The 15,029-nt window shown below is 34.1% G+C and overlaps 5 protein-coding genes across 5 annotated transcripts; 1 reads left to right on the top strand and 4 right to left on the bottom strand.

The window, feature by feature from the left end:
• Positions 1 to 37: 37 nt before the first annotated feature.
• Positions 38 to 2,306, bottom strand: LOC106451054 (NADPH-dependent aldo-keto reductase, chloroplastic). Its single transcript, XM_013892910.3, has 7 exons — positions 2,094 to 2,306; positions 1,964 to 2,014; positions 1,423 to 1,499; positions 1,239 to 1,326; positions 754 to 1,029; positions 430 to 672; positions 38 to 324 (listed from the first exon to the last, which is right to left on the bottom strand). The coding sequence occupies exons 1-7, from the start codon at positions 2,211 to 2,213 to the stop codon at positions 238 to 240; spliced, it is 942 nt and encodes a 313-aa protein (XP_013748364.2). The 5' UTR covers positions 2,214 to 2,306; the 3' UTR covers positions 38 to 237.
• Positions 2,307 to 3,043: 737 nt separating this feature from the next.
• Positions 3,044 to 5,177, bottom strand: LOC106451052 (NADPH-dependent aldo-keto reductase, chloroplastic-like). The gene is made up of 7 exons (XM_013892908.3): positions 4,893 to 5,177; positions 4,534 to 4,584; positions 4,273 to 4,349; positions 4,088 to 4,175; positions 3,700 to 3,975; positions 3,375 to 3,623; positions 3,044 to 3,292 (listed from the first exon to the last, which is right to left on the bottom strand). The coding sequence occupies exons 1-7, from the start codon at positions 5,010 to 5,012 to the stop codon at positions 3,221 to 3,223; spliced, it is 933 nt and encodes a 310-aa protein (XP_013748362.2). The 5' UTR covers positions 5,013 to 5,177; the 3' UTR covers positions 3,044 to 3,220.
• A 2,851-nt stretch (positions 5,178 to 8,028) lies between these two features.
• On the bottom strand, positions 8,029 to 9,925 carry LOC125609282 (aldo-keto reductase family 4 member C8-like). Its single transcript, XM_048780548.1, has 7 exons — positions 9,685 to 9,925; positions 9,548 to 9,598; positions 9,349 to 9,425; positions 9,167 to 9,254; positions 8,812 to 9,087; positions 8,482 to 8,724; positions 8,029 to 8,370 (listed from the first exon to the last, which is right to left on the bottom strand). The coding sequence occupies exons 1-7, from the start codon at positions 9,790 to 9,792 to the stop codon at positions 8,284 to 8,286; spliced, it is 930 nt and encodes a 309-aa protein (XP_048636505.1). The 5' UTR covers positions 9,793 to 9,925; the 3' UTR covers positions 8,029 to 8,283.
• A 920-nt stretch (positions 9,926 to 10,845) lies between these two features.
• LOC106395240 lies at positions 10,846 to 11,543 on the bottom strand. Its single transcript, XM_013835753.3, has one exon. The coding sequence runs from the start codon at positions 11,392 to 11,394 to the stop codon at positions 11,152 to 11,154; it is 243 nt and encodes an 80-aa protein (XP_013691207.2). The 5' UTR covers positions 11,395 to 11,543; the 3' UTR covers positions 10,846 to 11,151.
• Positions 11,544 to 13,241: 1,698 nt separating this feature from the next.
• Positions 13,242 to 14,712, top strand: LOC106395667 (zinc finger protein 10-like). Its single transcript, XM_013836057.3, has one exon. It carries the CDS (start codon positions 13,729 to 13,731, stop codon positions 14,602 to 14,604), a length of 876 nt encoding a protein of 291 aa, XP_013691511.2. The 5' UTR covers positions 13,242 to 13,728; the 3' UTR covers positions 14,605 to 14,712.
• Positions 14,713 to 15,029: the final 317 nt, after the last annotated feature.

The raw sequence follows: 15,029 nt of genomic DNA on the forward strand, positions 1-15,029 counted from the left end.
TTTGATCGGTATACTCACAACTCACAAGTCACAACCATATAAAAATATCGCATATTCCATTTAGCTGACTAATATGCAAATGTAAAATTAGATCAGTGTTATCTTTACAAATAAAAATTCAAAGTAAAACAAATATGATTGTAAATTATATAGAGACATGTCTTTCAGGAACATTTATGAACACAGACAAGTTCAAAAGGGCAAAATCTCCCACAGAAGAAACAAATCAGCTGAATATCATACCTCACCGTCCCATAATTCTTCGACAGACTTATAAGGGCTCAGTGTCTCGTGAGCAAAGACGGAAGCATTCAATAGCCTAGCCTGCATTGAGTCCAAAATACACAAACTCTTAATTCTAGATCGAGAAGAGAAACAAAGCTTTTGCGTAATGAATTGTGAAAAATGACATGTGGATTTTAGCCCTACTTGTTCAATATCAAAAAACTTGGCAAACAAGTCATCAGGTATAGACCAGTCGAAAACATCTAAGTTCTCTCTGATCCTTCCTTCATTGGTACTTTTGGGAAGTACACTATTACCCAACTGGATTCCCCAACGCAGTGCAACTTGAGCTGGAGACTTCCCAAGCCTTTCCGCAACCATATTCAGTATTGGGTTCTTCAGAACATCGCTCTTGAACCATCCTGGAGAACCCAATGGGAAGTATGCCTTGCAATAATATCCAAACAATTTATAAGGTAAGACACACATAGATATGCACATCAAATTGGTGAGATAAGTGATGCTTACACTGAGGTGAACTCCTTTGGATTTGCAAAACTCTCGTAGCTTAGCTTGTCGCCAAGAAGGATGACATTCGACCTGATTAACAGAAGGAGGAACACGAGCTAGATCCAAGAGATTACCTAGTTTCTTGGTGGAGAAGTTGCTTACTCCTATGGCTCGAGCCTTACCCGAATCATAGAGTGCTTCCATCGATTTCCATGTGCTAGGAATATCTACAGGTAAAAAGTTCTCTGGACTTACTCCAACAGAACCTTTCTTCATCCGTACAGGCCAGTGAATCTTCAAGAAGAACATACAGAAGTTTTTAACGAATAATATTTCAGTTAAGATATCTGTTAAGAATTCAACATCTAAATTAATATTAGATCTGATGTCATATATAAACTACATTAATACACTTATTACTAATTATTTTTTAGTGTAAACCCCCATGGGGCTTAATTAACATCTTATCAAATAACATATCCGTTGAACTGATGCATGCTTACCAAATACAGATCAACGTAGTCAAGCTGCAGATCCTGTATAGTTCTGTTCAGTGCCTCTGGCACATCTTGAGGGTCATGATCAGTACACCTTTGATGTACACAAATTGAAAATGCAAGATTAGATAGCTAGCGCATCTTTAAGCACACGATATTCATCAGATAAACACATAACAACACAAGATACCAGAGTTTGGAGGTGATGAACAACTCCTCGCGTTTCACTATACCTTTTTCACACAATTTTTTCAAAGCTGTCCCAATCTGCATAGGAGGAGGTGATTTCACAATGTAATGTAAATTATACATAGCTGAATAATGGTTAATTATGTGTTTTGATTAACGGCTACATAAGGCTCAACATAAGATAGCTAACAATAATATACTCCATATGTTTCTAAAAATAAATTTTTAGAGTATTCACGTAAATTAATAAAATAATATATGTTTATAATTAACATAATTAATTATTTTTATTATATACTTTTTAATAACTATCATCAATGATATAATGATATTTAATCAATTCAAATGTTTTAATTAATATTTTTAAAAATTATACAACTAATTAATATCAATTACTAAAAATAATTTTAAAAATCTACCTTTGTCGAATAAAAACTAAATCCAGAAAATCTATCTTTTAGTAAATGAGGGAGTACGTTTTAGGAATTCAATTGATACACGAACATATAAGCTTGACTAAACTATGCATCTAATGCACCGACCTCTTTTTCGTTGCCATACAACTGAGCACAATCAATATGACGATAGCCGATCTTCAACAAGAATTAAGATTAATTTAGCTTCAGTATCAGACCTGAGCATATAAAGAGATCGAAAGCAAATACAATGAACCTTAACAGCGGCAGCGACGGCATCACCAACGACGCCAGGAGAGGCCTGCCATGTTCCAAGACCCACAGACGGGATCTTAGCACCGGTGTTGAGCTCGAAGAATCCGATAGCGTTCAACATTGTCAGAGACTTGGTGGTTATGAGTTTAAGATCGCTGGTTTTGGTTTGACGCTCGCACACAGCATTTCTCAATTGTGTAGGTGAGAAGTGAGAGCTATATAGGAGGGGAGATTCGTAGGAAAACTTAATTTTTCTTGAATTTTAGTATTGCCACGTCATATATTGATCATTACATGGACGTATATTATTCGCTCATTTAGATCGCCTCGTTGCTATGTCGAATGCGATCGTTCAAAGTAACATGTTTTTGGGTCCACGCATGCATTGGCTCGAGCGTATTTAATGATCGACGGCTGTTTTGAGCTAATCTATGCATTTAATTTGCACCGTCGACCGCTTTCTAAATTGCAAGTTACAATTTTTTAAGATAATTTTTAAGTTAGATAAATTTTTCTCATATTTTAACTATCAATGATGTTATCTTAAATAGAAAAAAGATTAGCTAACCGTACAAAATGATTTTTTGAGTGCAATTACTAAAGAAAAGTTGTTTTTGTAAAAGTAAACAAATATTTGTAAGATCATATATTCAAACTTTATACATATTTCCAGGGTTTTGAATTTAGAGATCTTATAACATTTTTTTGCGGTTCCTAGAAAATTTTCAACTCGAATAAATTAAGAACTTACATGTTGTATGGGTCCATGTGGGCCATATGAGGTGGTGGTCATCAACATCAACGTCTCAAAATAACAATTTAGTGGCACGTTCAATTTCTCGTTTAGACAATCTGGCACTATATACCAGGGTTTGATTGGTATGTTAATAACAACCAACTACAAGCATCACATTTTCTATTTGAGATGATTACAATATATTGCGAATTGTATAATCGGATCAATAACTTTTTTGAATAATATAATAATTCAAAATAACAACAAACATGATAATAACTTATTTGAGTGGCATCATTTTTATAGATAAAATGTCAAGTTCAACAGGCAGAGAGTAACCTCCCATTATTGACAAAACAATTGGATCTGTTGAAATATCATATCTCGCCATCCTACAACTCTTCAAGAGACTTGTAAGGGCTCAGTGTCTCATGAACAAAGAATGGAGCAGTCAATAACCTAGCCTGCATGTCATCAAAAATACATAACTCTCAATTTAGATCAAGCCTAGTTAACGTAATGAAATGTAAAGAACGAAGTGCTGACCTGTTCAATCTCCGAAAACTTGACAAACAAGTCATCGGGTATTGACCAGTCGAACACTTCAAAGTTCTCTCTAATTCTTCCTTCATTAGTACTCTTGGGAAGTACACTGTTACCCATTTGGAGTCCCCAGCGAAGCGCAACTTGCGCAGGAGACTTTCCGAGTTTCTCAGCAACAGTATTTAGTATAGGATTCTTCAAAACATCGCTCTTGAGCCACGTTGTTCCCGGAGAACCCAAGGGCGAGTATGCCTGCAAGAATATTGAATCAATTTATAGGGTACGGTGCAGAGAAAGTAAATGGATTGGTGAGATGAGTGATGCTTACAGTGAGGTGAACTCCTTTGGATTTGCAGAACTCTCGTAGCTTAGTCTGTCGCCAAGAAGGATGACATTCGACTTGAACAACGGCAGGAGGGACACGAGCTAACTCCAGAAGATCAGCTAACTTTTTGGTTGAGAAATTGCTTACACCTATGGCTAGTGCCTTGCCCGAATCATAGAGTGTTTCCATTGCTTTCCATGTGCTAGGAATATCTACAGGTAAAAGGTTCTCTGGCTTAGCTCCAACAGAACCTTTCTTCATCCGTACAGGCCAGTGCATCTTCAAGAAGAATATAAAGAAATTTGTTAGTCACTAAATCTTCCATCCATGAGCAAAAGTGCTATACAGATTAGGATTAAGTTCTAATTGATATATGTTACTTATCCCATACCAAATAGAGGTCGACGTAGTCAAGCTGTAGATCCTGTAGGGTTCTGTTTAGTGCCTCTGGCACATCCTGAGGATCATGATCAGTACACCTATAGTTTGATGATACACAATTTGAAAATGTAATGATTAAAGCTACACTTAGTCCACAGACTATGTATTAAATAAACACGACATAACACAATATACCATAGTTTGGAAGTGATGAACAACTCCTCGCGTTTCACTACATTGTCTTCAAACAATTTTTTCAAAACTGTCCCTATCTGCACAGGGAAACAACACACATGTTTGTCATTACTTTTGCCATCAACACAATCAAGAGGGTAAACAAATACTGTTAATAACTTGATCACTAAATGTAAGATCAATTTACTCACTGAACATCTGAAAAAGACTAACACGATAATTCAATTTGGCTAAGTCAAGAATCTACGTGGTTTGTTCTACCTCTTTCTCGTTGCCGTAGATCTGAGCACAATCAATATGACGATATCCGATCTGCAACCAAACATTAAGATAAAAAATACCTCTCAGGTTCTAGAGTTACGACAAAAAAAATAAATTGAGTAAATCAAGAAGCATGCTAAAAACGAATATTGCTTTTTTTATTTTTTTTGAAATTGAGATATTTCTAAAAAAGTATGTTTTTGATATCTATAAAAAAGTAAGACTTGAACATATTTCCATATATGTTCGTTATTAGGAGAAGTTAACATTTGTATTTATATATTAACAACTAAGAATCGAAAGAGATCGCCAAGTAAATGCGATGAACCATGTAACCTAATTTACCAAGAAAGACGAACCTTAACAGCGGCGGCGACAGCATCGCCGACAAGTCCTGGAGAGGCTTGCCATGTTCCGAGACCCACCGATGGGATTTTAGCGCCGGTGTTGAGCTCGAAGTATCTGATTGCGTTCGCCATTATTAGAGAGGCTTCAGATTAAAATCGCTTGTATAGTGTCGGTTCAAGTGCAGACTGCGTTTCTCAACTCCGTCCACTTATCAATAGAAAAAGAAGACAAAACAAAAAAAAGTAAGAAGGGAAAGCGACAAAGGCGGGAGATTCGTCGCTAGACTGACTTCGTTCTTGTATTCTTATTAACGGCACGTCAGATATTTATATTACGTTGTACACTTCTTATTCGTTCATCTAGATTATCTTTCTGCCAATCTCGAGGGCTGAAATGATAACATATTTGTTAATGCGATTACAACTCATATTTGTACTTTAGAAGTTAATACTTTTCCTTTGCTAATATCGCAGCTGCTTCGTTTAGAATATTCATATTAAATAAAAATATACATGTTTATTTTAAATTAAATTAGAACTACTATATGTCTGAAACAAATATAAGATATTACTTTAATAATATTAAGCAAAAACTATAAATAATTTGTATCATCAAATATTATCTTATAAACAATAAAAATTATTGAAGTTTTTCTTTGTTAATATATAAATTATAAAACAGTTTTATTAAACTAGGGGTGTCAAAATAAGCTATAACTCATGAGTTGGTTTAGTTCAGCTCGTTTTTCATAAGCACGATCTCTATATTTTAAATTCATTTAATAAATGAATTTAATGATTGAGCTTAAATTAAATCACGATTTATATGAATGGTTTTTAATTAATGAACATGAGCTGGCTTATGTGCTTGTTCATTTTATACTTACAATTATATATATATATATATATACATATATTTGGAGAACTTCTATTTTTTATGCAAAAAGAGATAATTTCTATATTTATCGTATTTATCTTCTAAAATTAAAATGTAAAACATACATATAAGTAATATGAAAATTAAATTAAAAGTTATCTATAACTTTTTCGAAGAAAAAAAAATTATATTGTTTAGGAATTATCAAAATCTTCTATATAATCCCACGTTAACCCTATCATCTCTCTCACAAACTTTGTTGATCCTAAATTTGACATAGGTCTCTCTCGATTTTGTTTATTTTTATTTAGATTACGAGTTAGCTCATTTAACTCATGATCAAGATGATCTGAGTTCGAGTTTACATATTGAAACTCATATAATAAATGAGCTGAGTTAAGCTAGTTCATGAAAAAGTCGAGCTCACTATGAGGTGAGCTGAGTTGAACGAGGTAGCTCATTTTGACACCCCTTAAAACTGATGTATGCTGTTTCTACAATAAAGAGAAGGAACGGTTTACTTAAGAAGGCTTATGAGCTTTCTGTGCTTTGTGATGCTGAGATTGCTCTTCTCATTTTCTCTAACCGTGGCAAGCTTCTACGAATTCTGCAGCAGCCCTAGGTAACATTATCTTTGATTCTTATAGCTCTCCTGATAGTTTCTATTTTTATCCTCTCATTTTCAACACGGATGATACAATTTCCTATCTCTAACAGCCCTCATCTTTTGAGAATTTTTATATTTCAACACTCTTATTCCCTTCAATTTTGAAGACTTCCTCAAAATACTATTTACATTTTTTTTTTAGTTTTTACAATTATATATGTCTCCCAATTTTATGAATAATAATATGTATATATATATATATTTTTTTTTAATACTTATCATCATATTTAAAAAAAAAATCCATTAATTTTTTTAATAACATTGTATACTATCTATAGTTATACTTGACTATATATTATTATATTTTCTCAAAAATATTTTTTTTTAATATTTTTTGAATAGTATGGTTTATTGTTTTAATGAAAATTAATGATTGTAATTAATTATTAATAATATTAAAAATTAAAATGTAAATTACTAATTCTTTAAAATATGTATTTGAAAGTGACTGTTGTAGTAACAAACTTTTATCTCCTTATTTTGAGGTTGTTCACCTTTTAAAATAAAGAGGCTTGTTAGAGATGCTTGTTTTATAGAAAAAGGGTTATTAGAGATGCTCTAGTCAACACAGCCATCGTCAGATCAGATGCAGCGTGGGCGGAACAACGGAATTGTGCAGGACTCGGATGGGTTCTATTTGCTGAGGATCAAATCATACAATTCTCAGAGCAAAAGGCGTTTGTCATCTCACCATTAATAGCTGAGGGATTAGCGGTAAGGGAAGCGGTGCTTACTTGCCAACGAAGGGAGCTGAAGAAGGTACGGATTGAATCGGACTCACAAACCCTGGTGAAGGCGTTGAACTCGGGAGCTAGTGGAGCCGGCTTGTATGGCATAGTTTCAGATATTCTCAAAATGGCTGAAGCCTTTGAGTATGTATGCTTCGTGTGGATTCCACGAGAAAGAAATGTTATGGCCGATTGTTTGGCTAAAACTGCTTTGAATGTTGTTGTACCGTTGGTGGTTGGAGAGGCTTTTATAGCCTCCAACTAAAACTCTGTTTTCTTATTAATGAATGTGTTCCCAAAAAAAAAAAAAAGAGATGCTCTAGTCATGAAAACATTGTTATCCTTTCGTAATTATTGGGTTGTCTAATTGTTAACAAATCTTTGCTTATAAACAAGATAGATAAGTTTTTATTCTTACACAATTTTCTTATGATTTAAAGTATTGTGAAACATGTAGTTTTCTTTTTATACTATACTGTTTTTGGAATGTCCATCGACTGGATTTGTTATTGTTTTTTTTTTCTAAATAAATATTATACATTCTAATGCTCACTTAAAATTAATAATATTATACATTTTCACCAAAGTTTTTATTTGAACCCGTCTTTGCTATGTTTCTTATTAGCAACTCTAGCAATGATCATTCTGTTTACCTTAACAAATTCCCATATTGCTTGCAGTTTACCTGATTCATTCTCTCAATATTCTCTCAAGAATTCTTAGAAGAAACACCTTTTTAGCATATGACTGTAAAGGTACTTGCGTTCTAACTTCTATCACAATGACAAAATCGGTTAGACAACGAAATCAAACATTAACGAGAACCAAAGAGATGACATATTTTTTTGGGTCAACGTATATCTTTTGCGAGGGAAATTCATAATCATCGATCTTCTCATTCCCTTTTTAATAGAATAGATTGGAGAATAATATTATTTGTTTCATCTTTTGCAAAGAATAACCCCAAAACATACTACACACCAACTTAAGCATAAAAGGAGTATTGAAAATGAAAGTAGAAATAGAGAACACTACACATCAATGTGCAAAGTGTTTCTAACCAAGAACAAACATGAAGGATTATTTAAACATAATATAATTAGATGGTCTCTTGCGCCTTGATGAATTTCCTTAAATTTCACCGTCCCATAGCTCATCAATGGTCTTATAGAAGCCGAGCGTCTCATGCGCAAATTCAACACCTCGTACTAACTTCTCCTGCAAGATTTAATGGACATGATAACCATCAGCAACAAAGGGAAAATTAAGATCTTACTTTCAAACCTTCCATAGAAAGAAAATAATTTAAAGAAAAAGGAAAAAACTTGCCTGGGGAATGTTAGAGAATTTGACAAACAGATCTTCAGGTATGGACCAGTCAAAAACATCAAGATTCTCCTGGAGTCGAGCCTCGCTTGAACTCTTTGGTATAACACTATGACCCATTTGGAGTCCCCAACGAAGAGCCACTTGAGCGGTGGTCCTCCCAAGCTTCTCCGCAACCTCGGTAACAATTTGATTCTGAAGAACCTTTAGCCTTGCTTCTCTTTGGGAGCCCAAAGGAGAGTAACCCTACAATCTCAAAAAAATAAAGATCATCTTCTTTAATCACACCGGCTAAAGAAAATAGTAAATTCGGAATGTGTTTTGTATACTCACGGATAAGTGAACTCCTTTGGATTTGCATAGTTCATGAAGACTTTGTTGCTGCCACACTGGGTGACATTCCACTTGGTTAACAGCGGGGACTACTTGAGCCACGTTAAGAAGATCTTGGAGCTTCTTTGAAGAGAAATTGCTAACACCGATTGCCCTAGCTTTTCCAGAGTTATAGAGAGCTTCCATTGCTTTCCATGTACTTGGCAAGTCAGGCTTTGTGAGTGTTTCAGGTGTTGGCATAGGTGATTCCTTCTTCAAGCTCACTGGCCAATGTACCTTCAATAAAAAAACACATACACATTGAAAACGGAAGCAAACTGTAAGAATCCAATTTTTAGGTTATATATATATGTACCAGATATAAATCAACGTAGTCAATCTGTAAATCCTGCAAAGTTTTGTCTAGTGCCTTAGGTACATCTTCAGGCAAATGATCATTACACCTACCGAACCAAAAAGAAAAACATGAACATATGTGTGTGTTCAAACTAAAAATCATGTCAAGAGTAAGAAGTTGGTAGTAAATAGAAGACAAACCAGAGTTTGGAAGTGATGAATAACTCATCACGCTTCACGGAACCGTTATCTATTAACTTCTTCAACACGCTACCAATCTAGTACATAAGAAATCATAGCGTGAGAAAAACGTAATAAGCAGAGACAGAACACTTCAACCACACAATCTTATAGCATCAAATGGTTCACTCAAATTATGTGATATTAGAAAATTGGTTACCTCTTTCTCGTTGCCGTAGATCGAAGCACAATCTATGTGCCTGTACCCAACCTAAAAATCGAAAAGAGAGAGTGCATATTAAAACAAATCAAAGACAAAAGGCTCAAAACTTGAACCGAAGCGATGATGTGTAATACCTTGATAGCTTGTTCGATTGTTGATGGGACCAAGGCGTAGGTTCCGAGACCTACCGAAGGTAACTTGGCACCAGTGTTCAGCTCGAACGATCGAATCGGAGTCGCCATTTTTTTATTCAAATGGTCTAATAATCCTATTGAATAAAAAGTAAAAAGAAAAGAGAGAATCTGATGAATATATGCAGAAGAAAAGAAAAAGACGCAACTCCGTTGTTTCCAAAGCAAAATATGGTAAGAAGTAAGAACGATGACACGTTTTCACTTTACGCTTTTTCTGTATGGAGCTTGTCAGCCTGTCACTGTAGTGCGTTATCTTTTCTCATGAAAACATTATTATCCTTATTGGGTTATATGTTCAACTTGTTAATACATTTTTGTTATGATTTAAGTATTGTGGAAGGTTATTTTCAATACCATGCTGTTTTGGGAATGTAATCATCTAATATATTGACTGGATTTTTTTTTTAGTTTTGTCTTAAAAAGTATGATTTGTTACCTAACTACAACATATATATTATTTTTAACGCATATATGATATATTTATGTGAAATAGTTCTTAAATCAATATATATTTTAGCATTCAGCTAATATATATATATATATATATATTACATTTTATCAGATTTTTATTTGAACCTTTTTTGTTATATCCCACACTTTAAAAAAAATAATAATATCCAGTATAATTATTTTAATATTATAATTTCATGAATAAAATGAATAAACAAATAAAAACTGTATTAAAATAAACTTTTAATAAAAGCCTCAAAATATTTTTATATTTCATAGTTTTAGTAGAAACTCTAACAATGATCATTATGTTTACCTACACAAATATTAATATTCCTTGTAATTTTTTTTGCCTATAATAGACATAATAAGATTTAATTAATATTCTGCCAACAAACTCGTAACTATGTGCCATATGAATGACATTTATTTTCTGATATTGTGTGCAAGACTGTCTTGTCTTTGTATTATGCGTTTGAGGTATAATGAATAATTTTTTTAAGGGACTGAAACTTATTTTCAAGATCTTGATATTCCTGGCAATTTACTTGATTCATTCTCTAAACATACCACGTTCTAATTTTTAATTTATTAGAAACAATGTAAATTAAATAATATTCAAAGCAAAAGACAATTACACAACTTTTCAAGAACAAACCAAAATATTCACATAGTTTCTCACGAAGAAACCAAAGATATTGATATAATTTTTATACAATTAAAAGTTCTTTGAACGAAACACACACACACGAACCCCATGAGATTACCTTCGGGTTAAAAGCCCACGCTTAGAGAATTAATCTTCACATCCCAATTATTACATCAGGTTTATTCGACAGGTCCAAGTCTATAAAATTCATAAAAATACCACACATTAAGCCGAACCATTAATCACAACGTCACAAACCAACCCTTTCCCTCACGAGCATCTTCAGGTTCCCATGGAATGCGTGTGCATCACATCATAACCTGACGATGAACTGGTGACTGGGCTCCAGTGGAAACAGCAAACGTGGTGTTCGTGCTCGTGGTCTTCGACGACGCCATATTAGAGGAAAATCCGAGACCAGACACTTCCAAACCGGTTCTCCCAAACCGGCCAGAATCGCCCGGAAGACGAACGTAGTAAGAAGAAGAACGCTCGTGGCCATAACGGATTTGCATGACGGCTCGGTAAACAAACGGGATTAGACCCTCCATTTATGTTTATTGCTATAGCAGCCAAAGAAACAGACTCGTTTGGTCTTATAGGGAAGTCGGAACTGCCACATGGTGTTTCGTGATTTGTTGCGGTATCCACAAGTTTTCCCACGTCATTTAGCTAACTACTATTTTAGTATTATATTGAAGGTTAAAGAGAGAAGCAATCCCTTTGAATGTGAAATTGGCTACAAGAAGAATCTGAAAACTACATTCGAACTGATATGAAACCACGGCTGGTCCAACGGATTTATCTTCAACAAATATATCCATATACAATTGATTTTATCCACTTCCAATTATAAATAATGTTTTGCAGCTAAGGCTGCTAGCGAGTTGAAAATTGACTGTTCTGTCTATAACTATTCTAGTGGATTTTTCAAAAGCAGTATTATAAATTATTCATTTGTTGCAGACCTTTTCTAATCTACTATACTTTTTCCATACTTGGACAAATCAGACGACAATGAAATAATTTATATATAGCAGAGGCAGGTATCGCATGACCTTTCGGTTTATACAAATCTTGTGAGGCCTTTTCTTTTTTATTTAAGAACACAATATTCAAAAATCGTCAAATAAATTTGTTAAATGATGACGTTTGGGGGGTAAATATAATAAAGAGAGTTTTACGAATTTCGGCCGGGCGAACAAGAAGCTACGCCATCACAGTCACAGTCATTACCAGATAAAGCTGGGAATTAAATAATCTTTTGGTACTGAACAAGATGTTTGAGTGTGATTGATTTGTTTTGGTTTAATGTTAGCTTTATCAGGTAATGACTGTGATTGTGTCCACTAATTCCCAGTTTGACTGGACCTAAAGACTGATTGTAGTCTTCATTTTTTTCAGTTTCCATTGTAGTCTTCATTGATAGCCAATGTGTTGCCTTGAGTTTTGGATTACTTAAGATCTGAAAAAACTGCATTTACTATGAATCCAAAATCTAAGCTACTTGGAAATCCTGTCTTCGTTTACCATCAGACCATTCACAAGCCATCACAAGTAGATTGCTTGTTCACTGAGAGTTGTCTATATTTATATGGACCTTGAGTAGTTAAAGCCCAAAACGTGGGTTGGTCCTTTTATCTCATATTCACGTCCTAAGCCCAAATACATATATTATCCTACCTCAAATCCTTTCCAATATTCCCAATACTATGTGTCCTCTATTTGTGACTTTCTATTGAATTGATCTTTTTTTTTCTTTTTTTTGGTAAAATGTTAATTGATCTTCAGAGATCACGGGAGTTACGACTTTATAAGCATTATCTTCTTTATGCTTGGAATCAACACTAAGAAAATTTTATTTGAATAATACACTATGTACCAAGAGAAATTTGAATCTGAAACACAATAAAGCAACCCATTTACTATTTAGACCACTAACACAATAAGTAAATTCGATTATGAACTAGTTTTATAATATGTTGTTAATATATATAGAGGACAAAGGTGTATTCAACGTGGACGCTTAGTTTTTTTTAATATTATCAATAATAATTATATTCGTGAGCTTTCTTTTTTCTCTCTTAATTCACATGTTAATTACTTGCTTGCCGGGTCGCACCTAGTTATAAGTTTTGATAGAACAAAAAAATCATATCACCGCAAAGAAAAATATATAAGAGCATTTCTATCCACACTCTATTTTTTTTCTAAAATGGAGTAGAAGTAAACATGGAGTAAGAAATATTTCAACCCAACTAAATATCTTATTCTATAATGAAATTTACTCTATAAATAGAGTAATCTATTTTTTTTTTTTCATCACTCCACAAAAATGGAGTAGAGTTAGAACAATTTTACTTCATTTTCAATTTTACTTCATTTAAGTAGGTGTGTAGTATACGGTGGATTAGTAATTTAGTATAGCTACTGTTAATTCACAAGATTATATAATACAATACTTTTTATATGAACGAAGAACGGTACACATAATTTAATATAGTGCAAAAATCAAAATACAAATATCCGTTACTTGTGGGTATCCACTTGGAATAAGCAAACATAAAAGATTTTAGATCAGTCAGCAAACTCTTACTAAAATCCAAAGTAGTTCATATCATCTGTATTCACAAAATCCCTACGGTCCGATCAATCAAATATATTAAATAACAACCCTTTGATCGTTTAAAATAATCCACTCGCTTTGGTTTAAATTTATTTATCACAAATTGACCTCCATTATTGTCATTACACAATTTCTTCATCTTTTTCCGTAACCCACCACCTAATACTAATCATCTAGGGTTCCTCTAACCACCAAAAAAAAGGAAGAAGAAAATTTTTTTTCTAGGGTTTGGCGTCAACTTCCAAGTTGTCCCTAGAGAATGGAGAAACCTGGTGGCGTCTGGATTCCAAAGAAAAGCAACAAAGAATCATCATGGGAAGAGCTGGCCTTCGCGGAAGACGATGCCGCCGGATCTTTGTGGCCGCCGAGATCTTACTCGTGTAGCTTTTGCCGGAGAGAGTTTAAATCGGCTCAAGCCCTCGGTGGCCACATGAACGTTCACCGAAGAGACAGAGCACGGCTAAAGCAATCTGAAGATCAATACTTATTCTCCAAATCCTCTTCCCCTCCGGAGTATCCATCTCATAATTATAGCGATGATGTTCGTGAAACCTCTAGCTATACTTTGGTTTTTAACTCCAATCCTAATCGTTTTGAGTCTCAACGCTCCTGTGTTATTGATCTTTCATCTTCTCCTTCTTCTTTACCATACTTGACTCCTAGGGTTTCTTCCTCTTCGCCATCTTTTGTTGTAGAACCTTCCAATAATTCTAAAAAGATTATATCTTCTTCCCCATGGTCGTGCCCGGGTAAAAAGGGTTGTGATCTTTATGAAGTTCCTTTCATGGAAGGAAGCAAGAAGAGAAAGATCGACAGAGATGTACCAAAGAACGGGGATAAAGCAAAAGTTAATCTTGAAAACACCACTGATCTGTCAGTGAGAATGAATCTGGTGATCCACAAGGATTGTCCGATTACTGCTCAAGGGGGGGATGAAGAGACTGGGAAGGGTGATATGATCCATAAGAGAAGACGAATGCGTGAGGGTTCATCGCAGCCGTCGATATTCATTTCAAGTTTATCTTGTAAGAGTGCCATAATTACAAGAAACGAGGAGATCAAACATAAGGGTGGTCATTTTGAGGATTTAGATCTTGAGCTTAGGCTAGGAGGCGATCCCCGAAAGGCAAACTGATTGATGGGATCATCCATGAATATCTACCAAAACGCAAGGGGTAAAGAAAACCATAATATATATTTATAATACAAAATTTTATATGGATGTATGTGTTACTTTGTGTTATCCTTGGACTTGTGTTGTCAAAATATATGGCTATATACATATTGTGGAGGCTTTGTTTCTATTATTTTGAGAATTGTATTAAAATAACAATTTACAGTTCTGAAATTTTTAAGGAAGAGTTAAGTAGCATCTGTATGTAAAGAACTAGAGGCTTGAGAAACTTGTTTTATACAGTTTTATCTTAATTAATATGTTCTTAGAACTTTCATTATTATGGGAAACATAAATCATCACGTTACTGTTACAATTATAATTATTCAAGGCAAATTGTCCTAGCGAATGAATCATATACATACCAAAAGATCATTCATTTATCA

This window comes from Brassica napus, chromosome A5 (genome assembly GCF_020379485.1).
Source record: "Brassica napus cultivar Da-Ae chromosome A5, Da-Ae, whole genome shotgun sequence".
Lineage (NCBI taxonomy): Eukaryota > Viridiplantae > Streptophyta > Magnoliopsida > Brassicales > Brassicaceae > Brassica > Brassica napus.